This window comes from Rousettus aegyptiacus, unplaced genomic scaffold (genome assembly GCF_014176215.1).
Source record: "Rousettus aegyptiacus isolate mRouAeg1 unplaced genomic scaffold, mRouAeg1.p scaffold_m13_p_4, whole genome shotgun sequence".
In the NCBI taxonomy this organism is placed as follows: domain Eukaryota; kingdom Metazoa; phylum Chordata; class Mammalia; order Chiroptera; family Pteropodidae; genus Rousettus; species Rousettus aegyptiacus.
The window spans coordinates 86,317,864-86,336,312 of record NW_023416307.1 but is presented as its reverse complement, the minus strand read 5'-3'; the positions used below and the strand labels follow the sequence as shown (position 1 = coordinate 86,336,312).

At 32.5% G+C, this 18,449-nt stretch overlaps 1 protein-coding gene across 25 annotated transcripts in view; it reads left to right on the top strand.

The window, feature by feature from the left end:
• Window positions 1-18,449, top strand: part of ROBO2 (roundabout guidance receptor 2) — a 1,504,157-nt gene that overhangs the window by 313,846 nt on the left and 1,171,862 nt on the right. For 9 of the 25 annotated variants that reach the window (XM_036220089.1, XM_036220078.1, XM_036220083.1 and 6 more), the window contains exon 1: window positions 5,415-8,898. The exons of 10 other annotated variants lie outside the window; for them this stretch is intronic. In XM_036220089.1, coding sequence (XP_036075982.1) covers window positions 8,769-8,898 — 130 coding nt within the window. In that variant the 5' untranslated portion in view covers window positions 5,415-8,768. Of the gene's footprint in view, window positions 1-5,413; window positions 8,899-18,449 lie in introns of those variants that run through there. 6 more of the 25 variants (XM_036220074.1, XM_036220066.1, XM_036220070.1 and 3 more) reach the window with 1 other exon arrangement.

The following is an 18,449-nucleotide window of genomic DNA, read 5'->3' as shown; positions in this document are numbered from 1 at the left end:
AAGGTGATAGTGGGAGTGAGACTCAAATTGCAAAAAAGGTATTTCCTAGTATTCAAGAAATTGCCCTGATAAAGAAAAAAATATATATTTGTATAGCATTATGTTAAAGTGTAGGGTTAGGATGAATGATTGTAAATTTAAAAAAAATCTAAAACATTTGTGATCTATGCAAGAATGGTATTGCTTAAAAAATAATCAGAATTTTCTACTTGACATATTTAAGCAAAAGCTAGGAAAGAACTGATGAAGAGTGTTTGCACTTTATTCTTTATAAACTAGGTGATTTTTCAGCCTGATCTGACTCTGAGATTCTATGAGCCTATGATATAAACTAGTTTTATTATAGACTTGATCTCATTACATATGATTCTTCAAATCTCTAAAGTAGCAAGTGTAATTGTGTTTATAAATAAAAATAACTACTAAATTTTTCCGAAGATTTATCATTTCCTATCATAGTATCCTATGTCAGAGATTAACATTTTTTCCGAAAAACCTATTCTCTCATTTCCTCAAAGGAATGGAACCCTAAAATTTTAGCTGAACTCATGGCAACTCAGAATAAAGACTTCACTTTTCAGCTTCCCTTAGAGTTAGCTTAGACAAAATTATGTCCAATATATTGTAAGAAAACATGACATGAGGCAATTTCCCTAAATCTGAGAGACAGCTGCTTTCGTAGCTGTCATTTTCCCCACTTTATTTTGTCCTTCCTGATGACATGATGTCTGCAGATGGAGATAACTTCTTGGGTTCTCAGTTGTCTTGAAAATGAAGACCATACCTGATAAAGAAACAAGATAGAAGGAGGGCAATTGTAAGTGTTCTAAACACACACGCACGTGCGCGCACACACACACATAGCTATGTGAGGAGATGGATGCATTAATTAGCTTCCTTGTGGCGAATATTTTACAATGTGCACATATATCAAATTCATCCAAGTTATATGCTCTCTCTCTCTCTCTCTCTCTCTCTCTACATATATATATATATATATATATATAATTGTCATCCATATCTCATGAAGTTGAAAAGAGAAGATAAGATGAATCTCTCAGAATTTTATGAAGCAAAATTCAGTTGTCTGTATCCAGACTTCTTCCAAGAGAAAACTAAATTATTTTTTATACTACTGTCATTTTTTGCCTTTGACTCTTAGAACTTAACTCTACACTGATATATAGCTGTGTAATAGAACTATAGCTATTTCTATAACAATTCCTAATTAATAATAATAATTTGTCACAGAAGGTAGACATTGCAAAAATACTCAGTTTTACATGTCTTAAATATTATCATTAATTTGTTTGAAATTTATACTGGTTTTCAGGTCACGAATGATCTGAAAATTATAATTTATTTGCTTTTTTTCAAAAAAGCAGTTAGCTGTGCAACAGTTATATCTGGCATCTTCAACATTTATAATACAGACATTACCCTTGGGAGATCTACCATTCAACTAGAAACTGAAACAACTTCACAGTGTTTCTAGGGTCTCAAGAACATGCTGGGGAGAACAAGAGCAGATTGAACATATATATTAATAAATATTCTACTGACATCCTCATGGGACTCTGCAACATTATAATTTAGTGTCTGAATAGCTAGAAAGACTATTTAGATTTTATATCATTGTGGGAAAGAATATCCCATGTTAGAGTAAATTTATTAGAAAAATGTTTTTAAAATAATATTTTTAAACAAACATCCTATTGATATCTCCCACAGATATGAAACATTTTATGTAATAGACATAGCACAGCCAACAGGCCATGGAAAGCTTTCTAGCACTGTCCTTTAAATGAACTTTGTATAGTCCAAGAAAATATCTCAAATGAAGAAAAAAAGTATGTTTTATAGGTTCAAGCATGTTTGACTAGATTCCCAGGCTTATTCTTTAAAGAATTACTAGGGCATCTCTCCAGGACCCATATCCTGCCTTCTTTACAGAGAAATCATGTAATCATTTGCAACTTAGGTTGAATATGAATTAACTTAGGCCAGAAATTAATTAAATTTTTCTCATGAAATTCTCAAATATACTAAATTTCATTCAAAAAAATTAAATTTGACACTTTTTCAATATATACATAAATGTAATGGACAACGTGTTATAAGCAAACCCATATAAGTTTTTCCTTTCAAGGTAGTTGCTGAACATTGGAATAAGGTATACCTCCGAGATACGTGGAGGAGATTTTTTACAAAACACATGTACCCAGCTCCATGTACGACTTGCTGAACCAAAATTACAGAATTGTGTCCTACTAACTCCTTTTTTCTAAAAAGAATGGAATCCCCAAATTTTAGTTGGTCATGTGGCTACTCAGAACAGACACCATTCTGCAGCTTCCTTTGTAGCTAGCTAGTTAAGGCCATGTAATGTCTCCAGGTGATTCAAGCGGACTTGCCAATATTTAGAATCGCTCGTCATGGCTTTCAATTAGCCTGAATCTAGGTGTTAACCGAGATCTCCCCGCATCGGTGTCCCAGGTCTTGGTGTACTTTGGGTACGCTCTCAACTACTGGGAGCTATTTAAAAAATAAAAATAGAATCGCTCTTCAAAACAAGCTTACGTGGAGCAAAACATCAAGCTGCATTCCTCAGGGACGTTTTTAAAAGCACGTTATGAAGTAAAACCGTAAGTAGGACCATCGAATAAAGATATACAAGGTTCTGTTTGATTTTTTTTTCTTTTTGAAGAAAAAGGAACAACATAAAAATAAAAAGCAATATTAGGAGTTCATTTGAAAATTAAACTTACCAGTTTGCACTGATCTCCTCACAGATTCAGTCCTACCTTGTAATCTCCTATAAATGCAGGCTAACAGGATGAGAACTGGTGTGCTTGCAGCCCAGATCCTTAGGTCCTGCAGGGTCTTAAATCAGAGGGATTAAGAATGTTCATTCTGTAAAAATCACTGGCAAACGAAATGAAAATATTTCTAAATATTACCCAATGACAATGAAAACAAATGACTTTTTCTTCTAGCTAAGTAGATATTTCAATTAACCAGACTTAATTTTCCAGCCATACTATAACTGAAATATTTATAGTACACATTTGGCTTGGTACATATGTAACTGTACCTATTTCACTTTGGAAATAAAATTAATATATATTATATATTACCTCAATTTGTACAAAAAAACAGAAATGTTTCTCTTATTTAGCCTGAGAATAATTTGTATTTATAGCAGACTGGGATAGAAAGAATATATCTAATACCTCGTTTCTGTTTAAGAAAAATATGATAAAAACAGAGGAAAAAAACACATTAATATGATATGGAAATATTCAGATTTATATTTTAGCTTACATAATTAAGATAGAATGCTAAAGAATTAGAAAGCAAAAACAAAGTAATTAATGACAACTATGTATGTATGTATATATGTATGTATATTCATGTATTAATGAATTTAACTTTGGTATTTCAAGAGTTGTTGAGCTAATAATATGGCTAATTTACAACTCTGATTAAATTCCAGATAAAATTTTATTCTGATGGCTTATTAATGAAGTGTATAAAATATATTAATAATAATAATACAACCCATAGTTAGTAGAGAATAATCATTGTCAGGTTAAGAAAAGGGAAAGTAGTTAAGAGAACCAGACAGCTGAGTTTGTCCTGGTCATTTTCTCTGGTGTTTTGAGCAGTGGAGGGACGCTGAGAATTTTCTGGACAACAATGGTTTTTACTCATATACAGATGTATATCACTGAGCCCCTTTCAGCACTCTTACCAAGTAAATCCACTACTTCTTTCACCTAATGCAAAGAGTTCAGGGAGATAAGTGATTGCTTTAGGTTAATCACAGTAGGAGAAATAGGAGGCTTCCTTTGATGCATAAGAATATAAATAGGACATTTCACGTTGGCGTCATAAGAAAGCACGCTTTTACTAAGTTTTCTTTGCTTATCTTATGAACTTCAGTCAAAAACACTTGTTTTGACTATACTCAAGTAAAACAATGGCTAGAGGAATCATCTTATGGTCAGACAAGCTGAAGATTCTCAGCTTTGGTACTGTTGACATTTTTTGGCCAGATTATTCTTTGCTATGGGGACTGTCCTATGCATTATATGATGTTTGGAAATACCTTTGGCCTCTTCATACTGTATATACAAGTAGCACCCTCCCATACACCACCATCTCTCCATATGACAACCAAAAAAAAAAAGTCTCCAGACATTGCCAAATGTCCCCTATGGAGAATATATAATTATCCTCGATTAAGAACCACCTTGTTATCTAATGACCAAACTTACAGAATTTTTAGAAAAAGGGTTGGCTCAGTCTGCAACCACATCTAATGAAATGAGTATAATCTTTAAAATTAAATATATATATATATACCAATACAAAAGTCAGCTAATTCTTTTGAAATGCTTAATAACATTTTTGGTTATAAACTAATAAGATGTTTTACCTTGTACATTTTCAATCATTAAAAGCGTATCGGAAATGCTCATGTTATTATTATTACCATTATTATTATCGTCATTATTACCTAGTATCGGGGATTAGTGAAATTGTTTTTTTTTGTTGTTAAGAAAATAAATATAACATGGTTATTTATTGTGCATAAATAGTAAGATGTTAAGGAGTCTCATTAGAATAAATTGTAGTATTAGAATAAAAATGAATATAATTGCTAAGATACCTAAATCTTAATGGTGTCAAAGTTGGAGCAAATGTTAGCAGGTTAGGCAAAATGAAACATAAAAACATATTTAAAGAAGAGCAAAACACTGAAACCATGTTCCATTCGTCCCTGTATCTATTTGTCATCAAACAATTAAGGATATAAGCATTCTGATGATAGGGTCTTAATAGTCATCATCTCGTTTATGTTGAAAGACCTAGCAATTAGCCTGGCTCAAAACATGTGGTTATTAAGTGTTTGTTGAATTAATGACTTATTATATTAAATCTTATAATTGATTTCAAATTAATCCCTTCATATTTATTCCTACTGTTGTAGTTCAGTTTGTAAATATATCTTGCTTGGAATATAGATATCTTTCTAAATTATTTTTTTCTGTTTTCAGTTTCACTCTCTACCTTACTGAAGCCAAATATATTTTTTAAAAAACTCATTTCAAATCATGCAATTTTCTTGTTATTAACTCCCTATCATCAAGAAAACAACCTCAGACCTTTGGCAGTAAGCATATTTTAAAATTTTAATCTAACCCCTGCCTACTATTGCTACCTCATCTCCCACTACTCACCCATATGCTCAGATACTCCCGCCATGCTGTCTTCCTGGCAGTTCTTGGAAGGAGTCAGGCTTTCTTGCATCTCTGTGACCATGCTCATGCTGTTTCTTCAGCCTGGATTATCCTCTGCTTTTTGCCTTATTTGACCTGCTCTTAAAATATATACTCATCACTTGATTCTTAGTCAAAAAACCATCTTCTCTGCCTAGAATGTTCTAGCTGTACCAGGTTTTTCTTCTACCTTTCACTGCACTTTGTTTTAATATGTACAACTTTTGTAGTACTCCCTCTCTTCAGCCTTCCTAATAATTTTCCATGACCTACGTTAAAGCATTTAGTGTGTTGTATTGTAACTGTACATAGGTCAGATCTTGCTGGGGTTTTCTCTTTTCTCGTGTCTTTGAGAATGTGCAGATAGATGGTAAGAAAGTTTATTCCGATTGGCTTTCTCAGGGGACCTTCTCCGGTACCTTTTTAGTCCTATACTTCACTAGCTGATGACAACCCATGAACGTTTCCATCTCACAGTTACTATAAGAACACCCTTTTGTCAGTTCTCTTACTTTTCCAACCCCCTTGGAGCCCTGTCTGGTTTCTCCAGACCCATGCATCATGCTCAAGAAAACAGAAGTAGAATGACAAACACTGAAAACATACAGGGTTTGAATTCTGGCTCTGTCATTTTACTCACTATGTGATATTGAACAAGTAATTATCTGTAAAGTATGAATAATAATAGATTCATCTCACAAGGTTGTTGTGAAGATTAAATAACTAAAATATGTAAAGCACTTAATTAGAACCCGGCATATATTGAGTGTGCCATCATTATTTGCTTTTTTTTATATGAAGATAAAAATGTTACTTAAGAGCAAGCTAGCTCAGAGGGTTAAGATTATAAGAACAGTTTAATAAACAGCATAACATAGTGATTTGCAAAGACTCAAAGCTGAGCTATTTGAGTTCAAAACAACTCAATGAACTTGGATAAGTGACTTACAGCCTCTGTGCCTCAGTTTTTTAACGTATCAAATAGAGATTGTTACTCTTACTAAATTGAGTTTTTATAAGGATTAAGTGAGTACTTAGAACTTTTAATAAGTTAGGTAATTTATTATTACTGTTAACTTAGGAGGGAAGGCATTTGTACACTCAAATCTATCAGAAATAAGTCTCATGTGGTCTCCCTCTCCACTCAATATTTCTTTTTCAAAAAACTCCACCATTATTCATTCTTTTCGGCACTCCCACCAATCTGAGGTTTTCCTTTATCTCTTCTGGTATCTAGAAAGCTTAAGTAGCACTACACATTACAGCCAGATGATTTCTAGAAGAGAATGGCCTTCCCTCCATGATCAATGATGATTTAATTCCTCCAATTCCAGTTCAATTTCCCCACCAGAAAGAGTCATGTTCAGTTGTTTACTGGGACTCCTCAAGAAGAAAGCAAATTTTAAGAATGTAAGTTTGAAATTTTCTTACAGTCGACCTGGCCAACTGTATCCCATATTGAGGAAAAAGTGTTTTTCCTATTAACCTCATTCTGGGCAGGGCCTTAAGGGATGTTTCACATCCCTACCAATATCTTTTTGTCATGTTTAAACCTATTTGACACTTTCCTATTCCACTTAAGGCCCATATAATTACAAAAAAAAAAAAACTCACTAATTATGAAAGTATGAAAGTTTGGGTTCTTTCCTTCAAGAGGAATGGAGCCAATAGGCAAGAAGTTAGTTTGGTTCTAGAATCTTCCTTAGAATGTGATGGTAAGGGAATTGGCCAATTCCTTTTATTAACTTCTGTTTACGTGCTTCTGAGGAGAGAGGAAAGGATCAGATAAATACGATGAAGAATGACTGGTAGAAATAAAATAGAATTCTGAGTTGCATTTGAACTTACAATTTTAAAATATACAGAGAAAGAATTTTTAATTTACTATTTATGCAATAAATATGATATGACTTTTTCTCACTTCCCTAGGAAGTTTTCAAAGTTGAATACATATTGATTATTGTTTCTAAACCAAGGGATAATCTTAGAGTTTGCTTTGTGTATCCCATCTTTATCTTTGATAAACATTATTTTTATATAAAGACACATTTTAATAACTGTCTTCTAAAATTTAATATAGCTTATCTCAACAAGATAAACTATTCTTCTAAAAGTACTTCTTCCAATAACATGATTTGAAAAGGGCAATTTATCCCATTTTGAAGTGCTAACATAAAATTGGTGGTTATCATTATATAGCAATTGATTACTTTAAAGTACATAAATGCATAATTCATGCATTGTGGTTCACTGATTAAAGGGATAAGTGACCATATAGATAATCCTAAAATGTAGACTTCAAATATTGGCTAGAATATTTTGATCATGCTAATTCACTTCAGGCTGTAGAAGACAGATTATTTTATTTTGTTTTCACCCACCTCCTCTTCGTCCAGGGGTATAGTCCTGTGTCCAGGTGTTAAATATAACCACACCTTCTGATCAGTAATGTTTTTGTAAATACAGTTACAAAAGACTGACTCAGGGAGCTTTTTATATTTCCATGGTGATGTACAAAAACAAAAAATGTGCTTTCTTAATGTGTGATTAGTAGAGCCCTGATAGAGTCTGTTTTGGTATCCAAAAGTTTGCTTACAACATTCATAGCAGGTTCATTCAGGTGACACAGAAATGCCCAAATAAGCTGACTTTAATACAGAAGAGAATTGCAACTAGTGAAAACTTGCCCTGCATGTTTTATTGTTGGAGATAAAAATTATACACTTAGTTGTTCTTCTCATAAATATTTCAGATCCTTTTATAAATAATTAGTGCAGATGCAATCCCCTTTTAATGCCATGAGGTGAAGTAAAGGAAAAATAAAATACCTTTTAAGTTCTGCGTCTTTTCCTACTACATTGCTAGAATCCTCGTCTACTCACACAATAGATTAACTACCCTCAGTGCATACTGTATTTTGCTCAGCCCTTAATATTCTGAAGCAGGACTGAAGCAGTCGTTATCTGTGACGGTTCCTGGGTGATTTTCAAGCCCAGCACTACCCACCCAAGTGGCAGTCACACCAGCTTTCACTGAAGCCTTATTACTCTTAAAAGAGCAATTTGGTTGGTTGCACGGCTATTAGGATCACACAGCAGCCTGAAAGCTGTCAGTACAACTGCTTCTCATCTTTTTCACACAATCCTGACATCTTTTCTCTTTTCCGCTGGACACAGACATTACTGTTTTTATCATTTTCAATCAAGCTCACCCAGAACGCTGAGGAATATATTCCCACTGAAAGCTAAGTGGAGATCAGAAATTATTTTATAGCTCCTGTAGCAGGAGCAGTGCTGGCTGCGTGCTGAGAAGAGGCAGATCCGTGAGAAATGTAGCTTGGCTCAGGGCTACAGCAGGGAGCTGCAACTTCAGCTGTTAAAGATGGCAAAACAACACCTACCTCAGGTTTTTCAATGATTAATGCTATTTCAATAATCAAGAGGGAAGAGGATGTGAGAAATTTTGTGAAATTAACTTGTGGAAATGTTATCATCGGAGAAAGTGGAGAAAATTACTAGACTTGAACTTCTCTTCGTTTTGATGCTCTTTTTCTCTGGACCAACTCTGAGCAAGCTGACTCGGACTCCCTGGAAAGGAAAACCTTGGAAAGGGGGTAAGTGATGAAAGTTTCTTGTTAAACATCTAAATGGAGTTAGCAAGGCTAATCAATGGTAACTTGAGGACAGCAAAAGATAGACTGTTTTGTTTGAAATCAGATTTTTATTTTAGAAAAGAGAGTCTCTGTATTAGGTAACTAGAAAGAAGAATCTTTCTGTTATTCATATAAATATATTTTTACAATTTTTGGTTTTCTAGACAACAAAAGCATTACAAGGATTTGTTTTTCCCCCCAGAAGGAGGATATAGGGCCAGATGCATGCTGCTCTAGTTCAAGGATAATGTGTGATATTCTTAAGAAGCTACACTATTTTTTAAAAAGAAATGGGTCTTGAATTATGATAGATCTCTGAATTGTTAGCAGATTTCGTGAAATGATCAGAAGGATGTCTGAGAAGGGGTAGGCTATGAAATGCAGCACTGCCGACACTGATTTTCTGGCTGACTCTATCAGTGTTGATGTGTTAATAAAGATAAATTGCATTAACTTTATTAAAAAAGAAATCTGTTGAGTAAGACCAAGCCTTTCAGCACTATGGAATGCTATAATCCCTTTTCTTGTGTTATTGAAAAACTATGATGAGAGAGAATTTTTGATACTGTGAATCTGCCATTTTATAAAGTTCAGTTGATACTGCTTTTCCTGAAAGTCATTTATTTCTACTAAACACAAGTTATTAGGGTATCTGTTCTGTGAATCCTATAAGCCAAAAGGATACCTCAGAAATAGCCCATAAGTGTGTGCTTGTTTTGGGAAAAATCTTCATGGAGAATATCTGAGAATTTTGGTTTACGGAAACATTCTTTTCACCTAATATTTTTATCTCAGCTCTGAAAATGTTTTCTGTGTTTCTCCACTTTTGCTTTACTGTCAATGTTATGATGTGAGGTCGAAGAGAAGCATGAGCAACAAGAAGTTTTAATAATTTTAAGAATTTATTACAGCATCTAAGCAGGATTTTCTAAATATACAAGCTCCTTCAGTTTGATCTTTCTGCTTCTTCTTTTGTTGCATTAATGATATTACAAATCTTCTACCTACTGTACCTTCAAGGGAAAAGTTCTAATGGACACTTAGCTTAGATGATTGGTGTACCCCTAAGGAGTGGAGCTGCAAATTATTTGGGGGCATTGTAAATTATATTACCACATTACTGTATTTCCCAGTGTTATCAATGATTTTTTTTCCCCCTTGCAAACCACAAGCTGTTATTTATGTTAACCTGCATGGCAGCATTTTGGTGGCTTGGGATCTAGAGATATATGGTGTTATCGACTCTAGGGGATGTCAGGAGTGTTAACTTGTATTTCCTATATAAATTTTTCAAAGACAGTTGGCACTTCTAGCATGTAAAGGCATCATTTCCTGTGATAAACTTTAGCAGTAAAGTTTGGAGCTCTAGCTAGCTACCCAGTGAGAAAGTTGCATGGCTGCAAGATTTTAGAAGAATTGTTAACCTAGTAGGAAGGTTTATTTCAAAAAGCTTGCACGTGTTCCTAGGCATTTATTCATTCCACACAGCTTTAAATACAGATTCACTGGATTTTATTTGCAAATCAGGTCTGAAATGTTTCATCTATGAACACAAGACTTCCAATGTACTCTAACTAGCTCAGCTAGAAATTCTCTGGCTCTGCTGTACAACAATGATATGACTCTGTCAAGTTCAGGAAAAGGAAATCATAGCAACATATTTCATTTGTTGTTTAAAAAAAATCTTGCATATTTTAGAGAGGTCAGAGGAATTACTAGAAAACTTTAAATGTGTTGACTGTTCTTTAAAGTTATTTCCTTTTTAGTGCCACTTTTTGTCAATGTATATGCATTGCATAAATTTTTTCCATAGATTCTGAGTTCCTGCAAAGTAGCTTTACCTTGATATGCATATGTACATGTTTAAATATTTATTTATTCATGAACTTGGCTACTGAAGTTTGTGTGTTATCTTTCCAGTGGGTTGTAAAATGCCGTTACTTTTTTCTTCGGATATTATACAGTCTTTTAAAGCACATTTTTATAATTTTTCAACTTTTTTTTAAGGAAGCAGGAATCTTTTTTAGTATTTTGTAAGATACCTAGCAAGGGTATATATTTGTAAATTTAGGGTACTATGGAGTGGGTGAGGAGGATACTTAAATTGAACACCAACCAGAAGCAAAGAGGATCAAGGTTCAAAACACAAATTTTAATGCAGGTTACTTTAACTACTTTTTAAAAATTTGCCTTATATCAATACTGATTCAAGCTTATCTGCTTTACAGAATGATCTTTAAAACTGATTCTCTATTTCTAAATATCCTGAAAAAAGTAATAACTAAACGAGAATTTTCTTGTGAAATGATTTTTTTTTTTTTGAACTCACATCATTTGTGTGCATTTGTCTTAATTTGATTGAGCAGCTGTCAACCTCCATATGGCAACCTGCCCACGCTGACAATTTCCATTTTTGTTGTATTAACAGGAACCACCATTCTGAGAGAAGAGGTTAACAGGGCAGGGCTGGGGAGTGGTAGTCATAGATGATTGAATAGCTGTGGCTGGTCAGAAATGGTACAGACAGCAAGTGGCCAGGCAGCTCAAAACAAGTATCTGTTAGCTGACTTGCTAGAACATTTGGGAAAAAATGCTGATGATTTTTGGCTATCAAGGGATTTTTAAGCTCATCAATGAACATGAATTTCAAATATAGGTTAATAGGCCAGCAAGTTGTCCCTTAGGCACATACTTTTCTATTTAATCACAATATATGAACTCCTTTAGGAAAGGCAGGTGTCTCATCTGATTAGTTCAGCGCATAGTTTAAGTGATCATTGGTTTGCATTCATGATAAACCAACCAGAAATCCAAACTACATTGCTGAAATCATCTTCATTAAGATTAAAGGACCTAATTATTTTGCATTCACTTACTCTCACTAGGAAAAATGTCTAAAAGTTATAAATAGCTCCATTCCAATGAGCATAACTTTGCAGAAAAGTTTTCATTGTAAATGATCAACATATATAATGGATAGGGGATTTAAATATATAAAATGTTTTATAAAATTTCTGATATTAAAAATTAGAATTTAAGCAAAGTTAATATTAGTAGTCGCTATTAAAGGTGAAACTGAGAGGTAAATAGAGAAAAAAAAATATGTGTAAAATATATAAAAGGATAAGCTTGGCACTAAGGGTGATGGTCAAAACATTCAACACCTTTTGCAATACAAACACTGACCAATGAGAGCTCCCACTGATCAAACCGAAGGGGAGAGGCCAACCCCTATTGTCATAAATACCATATCCTCTCTTCCGCTTGACCTTGACTCCGTTAAATCTCCTGGAAGAGTCTGCTGAGTCATTCAAGCTTCTCAGTTGTGACATAAGAGCTAAACCATGGCCATAGAGCATGAAGTTATCAAAACTGTTGGCAATTCAGAAATTCTTTCACAACACTCACACTTGCTTCCTCCTATAAATTAAAGCACCCAGTTGTCCATGTATATCTTTGCTAAACAAGAAAGACCTCTTTGGCAGTTATCTCAACCCTCCAAAATATTATGAGCACATACTATAACTTTATATTGTTTCAATTTATGGTACTTTGAAGCACCGACATGGGAATATTTAGAGTGCCATTTTAGATTTTATGTAGTTATTTGTGTGATCCCATATAATAAATTGACAATTATTTAGATTTTTTTAAAAAATTGCTGAAGCATTTTTTTTTTTTAAGTTAAAAAGAAATCTTAACTATATGCCGGTTTCTACTACCTATAAGGCCATTTTTACATTATCACTTCTGACATCTTTCCTAGTTACACAAGCTAGTAAAGAATTTACCTTGTTTTAGCAAGTACCTCACACAATTCAATCTCTCACATTCTTTGTTACTGTGTAAGAAATAAACTTTTTATTTAATAAAATTCGAATGCTGATGATTTACTCTTTCACAAATACCAAACATTTTTAAACTTCCCGATTACAAGAAACACAAATGGATCATTTTGTCTGATGTTTTTCCTAGAATGCTCCTTTACCACTTCACAGGCCCTAACCACCAAATTAAATGTTCCTCAACCACATGCTGAAAGCAATATTCCACCTTTTACCTAACGATGGCATTTTATTTAGATCAGGAGACATTTGTCAGTCTTTACAGTATTTAATTATTTATATCTATTTTTTATTTGTTGAACACTTTGTAAGTTATTTGAAGAGAAATTATGTCTTTGATTCTCATAGGTTAACATTTAGTCTTACATCTGTTACCTGCTTAATAATTTGACAAATAAAATATATAAATAATTAGACTGATTACAAAATATCTATGACTTTAGGTGTTAATTACATATTTCTTAATTTTAACTATGTGCCATAACTTACCTTCCTAATGCTGGAAAATCATATTTATCGCTATACTTTTACTTCATTAAATTTCAGTTTTAATTATAGAAATATATGAATGTATTTATAGTATTATAAAACTTGGAAAATTCTGGCAGACTCATGTAGGGAGTAGTGCAGTAAGAAAAAGAGAAAGCAATGTTGTTCAAAAGTAATTTATAATGTAAGAGTATGAATCTGGAAACCGAACTATATGAATATTCATACAAAATGTCAAGTGTTCTTTGTACCATGTATAATTACCACTTCTGTTTTTCATTTGTTTAAATTATTTAATCTCCATCTGTATGCAATAAATAGATTTAATACCTTATCTTTCCTACAACTGAAGAGTAAATTCCAAAGCCAAGTCTTAAATGAGTACGTTTTTTTCTATCAAAAGTTTATCAGTATTTTTAGATACAAAAATCAGGAAATATGCTTAACAACCATATAAAGATATCTTATAAAATTTGCTTGTGTTCTCTAGTATTATTTGAAAATATCATTTGATAAATTTAGCAAAATACATGTGAGATTCTGGTAAGAAAAAAAGTGGTTTTTGAGAATAATCGAGTTTTCTTAATTTTAGTAATTATTACTTGAGTGTGTCTTATAACACTTTTCTCCTTTATTCAAATTCACTATTTTGTTTTTAACCTCAAAATTTTATGTTAGTTATCTATAAATTATTAATGTAATGTGTTTGTTGCCATGTGATTAAAACACCCTGAGATTTCATGTAATATTTACCTAAAATGTGTTTTTTTTTATTAGATGATTGATGTAGGAAAAATCAAAAATAATTTTGAAGTGTTAATACTAGAACATAGGTCAGAAGAAGTTATTTGAATTCAACCTACAAATAAAATATATATTTTTATCAAAAATGGGGAAAACTTTTGCCCTAGAAGTAGTGCTGACCCATTTTGAAGAATGTAATTTTTAGATCTATGCAACCTTTATAAAGTCAGATTGTGCCTATGGAATGAATGATCTGAAAATGTATGAATATTTGCCACCCTTATCAAGTATATGAGCAAGTTCCTATATGTTTGTGTTCATCAGTTGCAACCCTCTTTAATCCAGGGAGACAATTTATCAGCTAAATTCTACATTAAAAAAAGAACTTTGTTTAGGCATGCAAAGGAAAATAAAGAGTTTTGACGAGGTTATTTAATTTAAAAAAAATGAAATAAATTGACAGTAATGCAATGCCTTAGATATATTAGTGTTGGGGTTCATGAATTCTTAGTTAAAGTGTGTCAGCACTTCCATTATAAGCTACATTTTCAAAGGGTTTACAACTGAGCCATAAAATTTTTGCTTCAGGGTGGATCATGGCTAACATTAAGCCTTGGTCTAAGAGCAATTTCATTTTTTTTTTTCAAATTTAAACTTTGAACCTTCAAAGTTATTTGAGTATAAGAAAAAAATTAAAAAGAGCAAAACATAGTTATGTTTAGAGGCTTTGTTACTTAAAAAGAATTAAAATTTTAAAATAGAAATTCAAAACATAATGAGAGTTTATAATAAGGTCTGATTAAGTCAATTGAAGATTTTTTTGTAAATCAGATGCTGACCTTGTTCAGTCAAGACTGGGGATCTTTTATCTGCTAAAGATTTTTGTTTGATTAAGAAACCAAGGTCATCCAAACAAGAGATAATATTTCTCTGAAAAGGAAAGACAATAAGTACATTGTATCAGAAGACTATTATATTTTCAGAGACCAGAGCTTTTATTAGGGCCTATGGCTTTATCTAAAGTTGTCTTTCAGTAATTTAGCCACATCGTTCCTTAGAATTATCTTTGTTCAGGAGTAGAATTTAAGAAAAGTAACTAAAGGACCACGATTGTAGCATTACAATGTTAAAATCAAATCAAAGATATAGAATCTTTAACTGGTTATCTAAAGGTGATACGTAGCTTCACAAAAGAAAAGAATATCATTACCGATTTCACATTGAGCTTTTAAAAGCGATTTGTTACATAGATATTTAAAGCTTAGTCTATCAAAGACACACATAAAAAAATCTATTACATTTTCATATTTCTATCCTCTAGAAACTTATAATTTATGATTCTAAGACTTTTATTTTGGCAGGGGTTGGTGAGGAAGGGGATATTTCTTCCCTTTAACTGGTGTGTCTCCCCTAGAGGAAAGTGTTATTATTTAGGAAAATATAAAAGCTTAATGAGTTAATTTGGTACTATCAATTTATAGCTCTTGATATGTTGCCAGAATAAGTGTAGAAATTCGTTCCTTCTGTCAATTTATAAAGAGTTCACCACATGGACTATTAGGATAAACCCTACATATGCTTGATAGAATCCTTGTCATATCAGTGTCAAGAACTCTGTCATCAAAGAAGTAGTTATCAAGCTGGACAAAATCCCAAATTATGTTCTGGAGACAGGAACACATCATGAAATCTCTAATGTAATAGTTGGCAGCTAATAAAGGATTTATTTTAGGGCAGTCCGGAACGTAACTGAAATGCCTTCCAGAATCCATAGGGGCCTGAGAATTGCTTCTGGCTAACTAGCACAGATTTTCATTTATCTAACAGAAATTCTCACTCCTGTTTAGGGACTACATGGACCAGTGCAGAGACATGCAGGAATGGGGCTGGCACTGTTGATTGCCAAGTGTGATGTATGAAACTTCATGCACTGTTAGAGAAACTTGCTGATCACTCATTTCCACTGAAAGCCCCCCAAATATTATGATGATGATTTGTACATTCAAACCAGAACACCATATATTTTACTATTAGCAAAACATTTTTATGTACATCTACTGTATCCCCATACTCTCTTCTTCTAAGTATGGTAGTAAACCTAAAATATATATTCATTCATTCAAATTAATAAGTATTAAATGTTCCCAAGAGAAACATAATTTAAATGATCAGAGAAGCCTAAAAATACATTTGGAAAAGTAACTAATATATATGAATTATAAATTATGTGTCTCTAGTTTTTAAGGCTCTGAGTAGGTAAATATAAAAGGAAAATTTATTTCAAATGATAATATGTACTATATACCATATATCTGTAGTTAAGTGGGTCCCTTCCCTTCCTTTCCTTTCCCTTCCCCCTCCTTTTTCTTCTTAAGTGCTGCTCAGTGCCAGGCTCTGTGTTATGTAATTTCTTTGTATTCTGTAATTCAATATTTGAATCAACCCCATTCAAAGGTATAGTAACTTTTCTCAACCTCATTTTGTCATACGCATATTTTTTGAGCCAGGCACCCAACCCAGGCAAATAGTGTGATACATTTGTGAGAAAAGTAAACAGCCTGATTCTGAGGGGCAGCTTGTTGAGAATTAGTAGGGGGAAAGAAAAACTAAATAATTTAAATACAGCTTTGAAAATCAGGCAGGGTCAACTAGAATTTATAAAATTGGAAACAAGGGGCCATTGTAGAACTTAGAAAGACAAGTCATATGACGACTGCAATGTTTAGGAAGGAGTGCATGGTGCCGATTGCCTGGGTAATTTTGCAGATACACATCATGCAGTAGAACTCTTGCCTCAGTACATTTGCAAGATATATATTTTGATACTTTAAAAACAAAGGCTATGACACAGCTGCACTAGATGGTAGTTCAATTTATGATGTTGGTATTTTCTCATTGTGAAGAATTTCATGTATAATGTCACTGTTACTGCAAAATTTTCACTGAAAACTCTTTGCTTTATATAATATGTTGTGCAAAGTATCTTCTTAAGTGGTTTATTTGATGGTTCAAAATACTTTGTATCTACATAATTAAGTGATTTTGTATTAACACTGCTAAAAATTGTTTCTGTGTGTTCATGTATATTTATATACATGTATATATGTGTAAATATAACCTATATATAGTCATTTTTTAAATAATTGTTGCATTTTACTGAGTGTAATTTACATGGTTATGTAACTTATAGTTATAAGTTATACATTTTAACAGGAGCTTCATAGACATACAACTATGTAGCTTAAATCCTCAATATACATTTTCTAAAAAGAGTTCTTCATATCATAATGAAATTATTGAATGATCTTTAGGATTTACTTTTATAATTTGAAATGCCTTATCCATATATATACATATATAAACATGATTTTATTCATCTGTTTGAATAATTTAAGCAAGTGGATGGACACATAACTTGAGAGTTGGTAACATTTTCTACAGTAAAAATTTTAACTTATAATAATTAATTTTTAAAGCATGATATGAAGCTACTGGAAGTCAGCTTTCCTTGTAACTGACATCTTTCAATTAGATCTGACTGGATTATTAAGAACCAAATGATCAATGGATATACTGATATGCATTCTTATGAACCTTGTTGTAGCCTAAATTCTTGTAATTTTCATTACGAAAAGTCTCAGCTTTAATATCTTACAGATACATTAAAAGACACATAAAACAAATTTGTGAGATGGTTGCTCACGTTTGCTAGACTTATTTGAAAGTGTCATAAAGAAATAACAAAGAAATCAAATTTCTGGTTACTTCTGTAAAGGAAGTTATTTGACTTTTGTAATTCTCAGCATTCTCAGAGTGTTATTTTGAGTGGAACAAATAGATAGTATGTGTAAAGTAACTAATTACAGTTTTCAATAAATATTTTCTCCAGAAAAAATTCAATATACTTAAAAATTTAATTAATCATTATCACTACACAAATACACACACACAAACACACACACCGAAAATCCTAAAGGTTAATTGCTAGCATTTACTGAGCACTTGTTTTATGCTAGCATTGTGTAAATGCTTTCCTTGCATAATTTTATTTAATCCTATGTCTACGTATTAGGTCCTACTTTTTTCTTACATTACGACTCAAATATCCTCCTCATTTGAATTCATCAATCTGTATTTTAGGCTTGTTAAAGATGTAAAACTGTTAGATGTGTCTGTGTGTGTGTGTAAATTTTAGCTACATAAAATGCAGTCACTATTCAATGTCAAAAAATAAAATACCAATGTCACATTTGGTTTAAAATAAAGACAAATATACCCCTAATTAAAAGGGCATCTGGGGAATATTGATAATGTAGGGAAAAATGCTATATTTTTAGGAAATTCAACAAAATATGTGTAGGTGGCACGTCGATTATCGTTCCCAAATAGTAAGTATAAAATTGGAGTATTCACAAGGGCAAAATTGGAATTGAA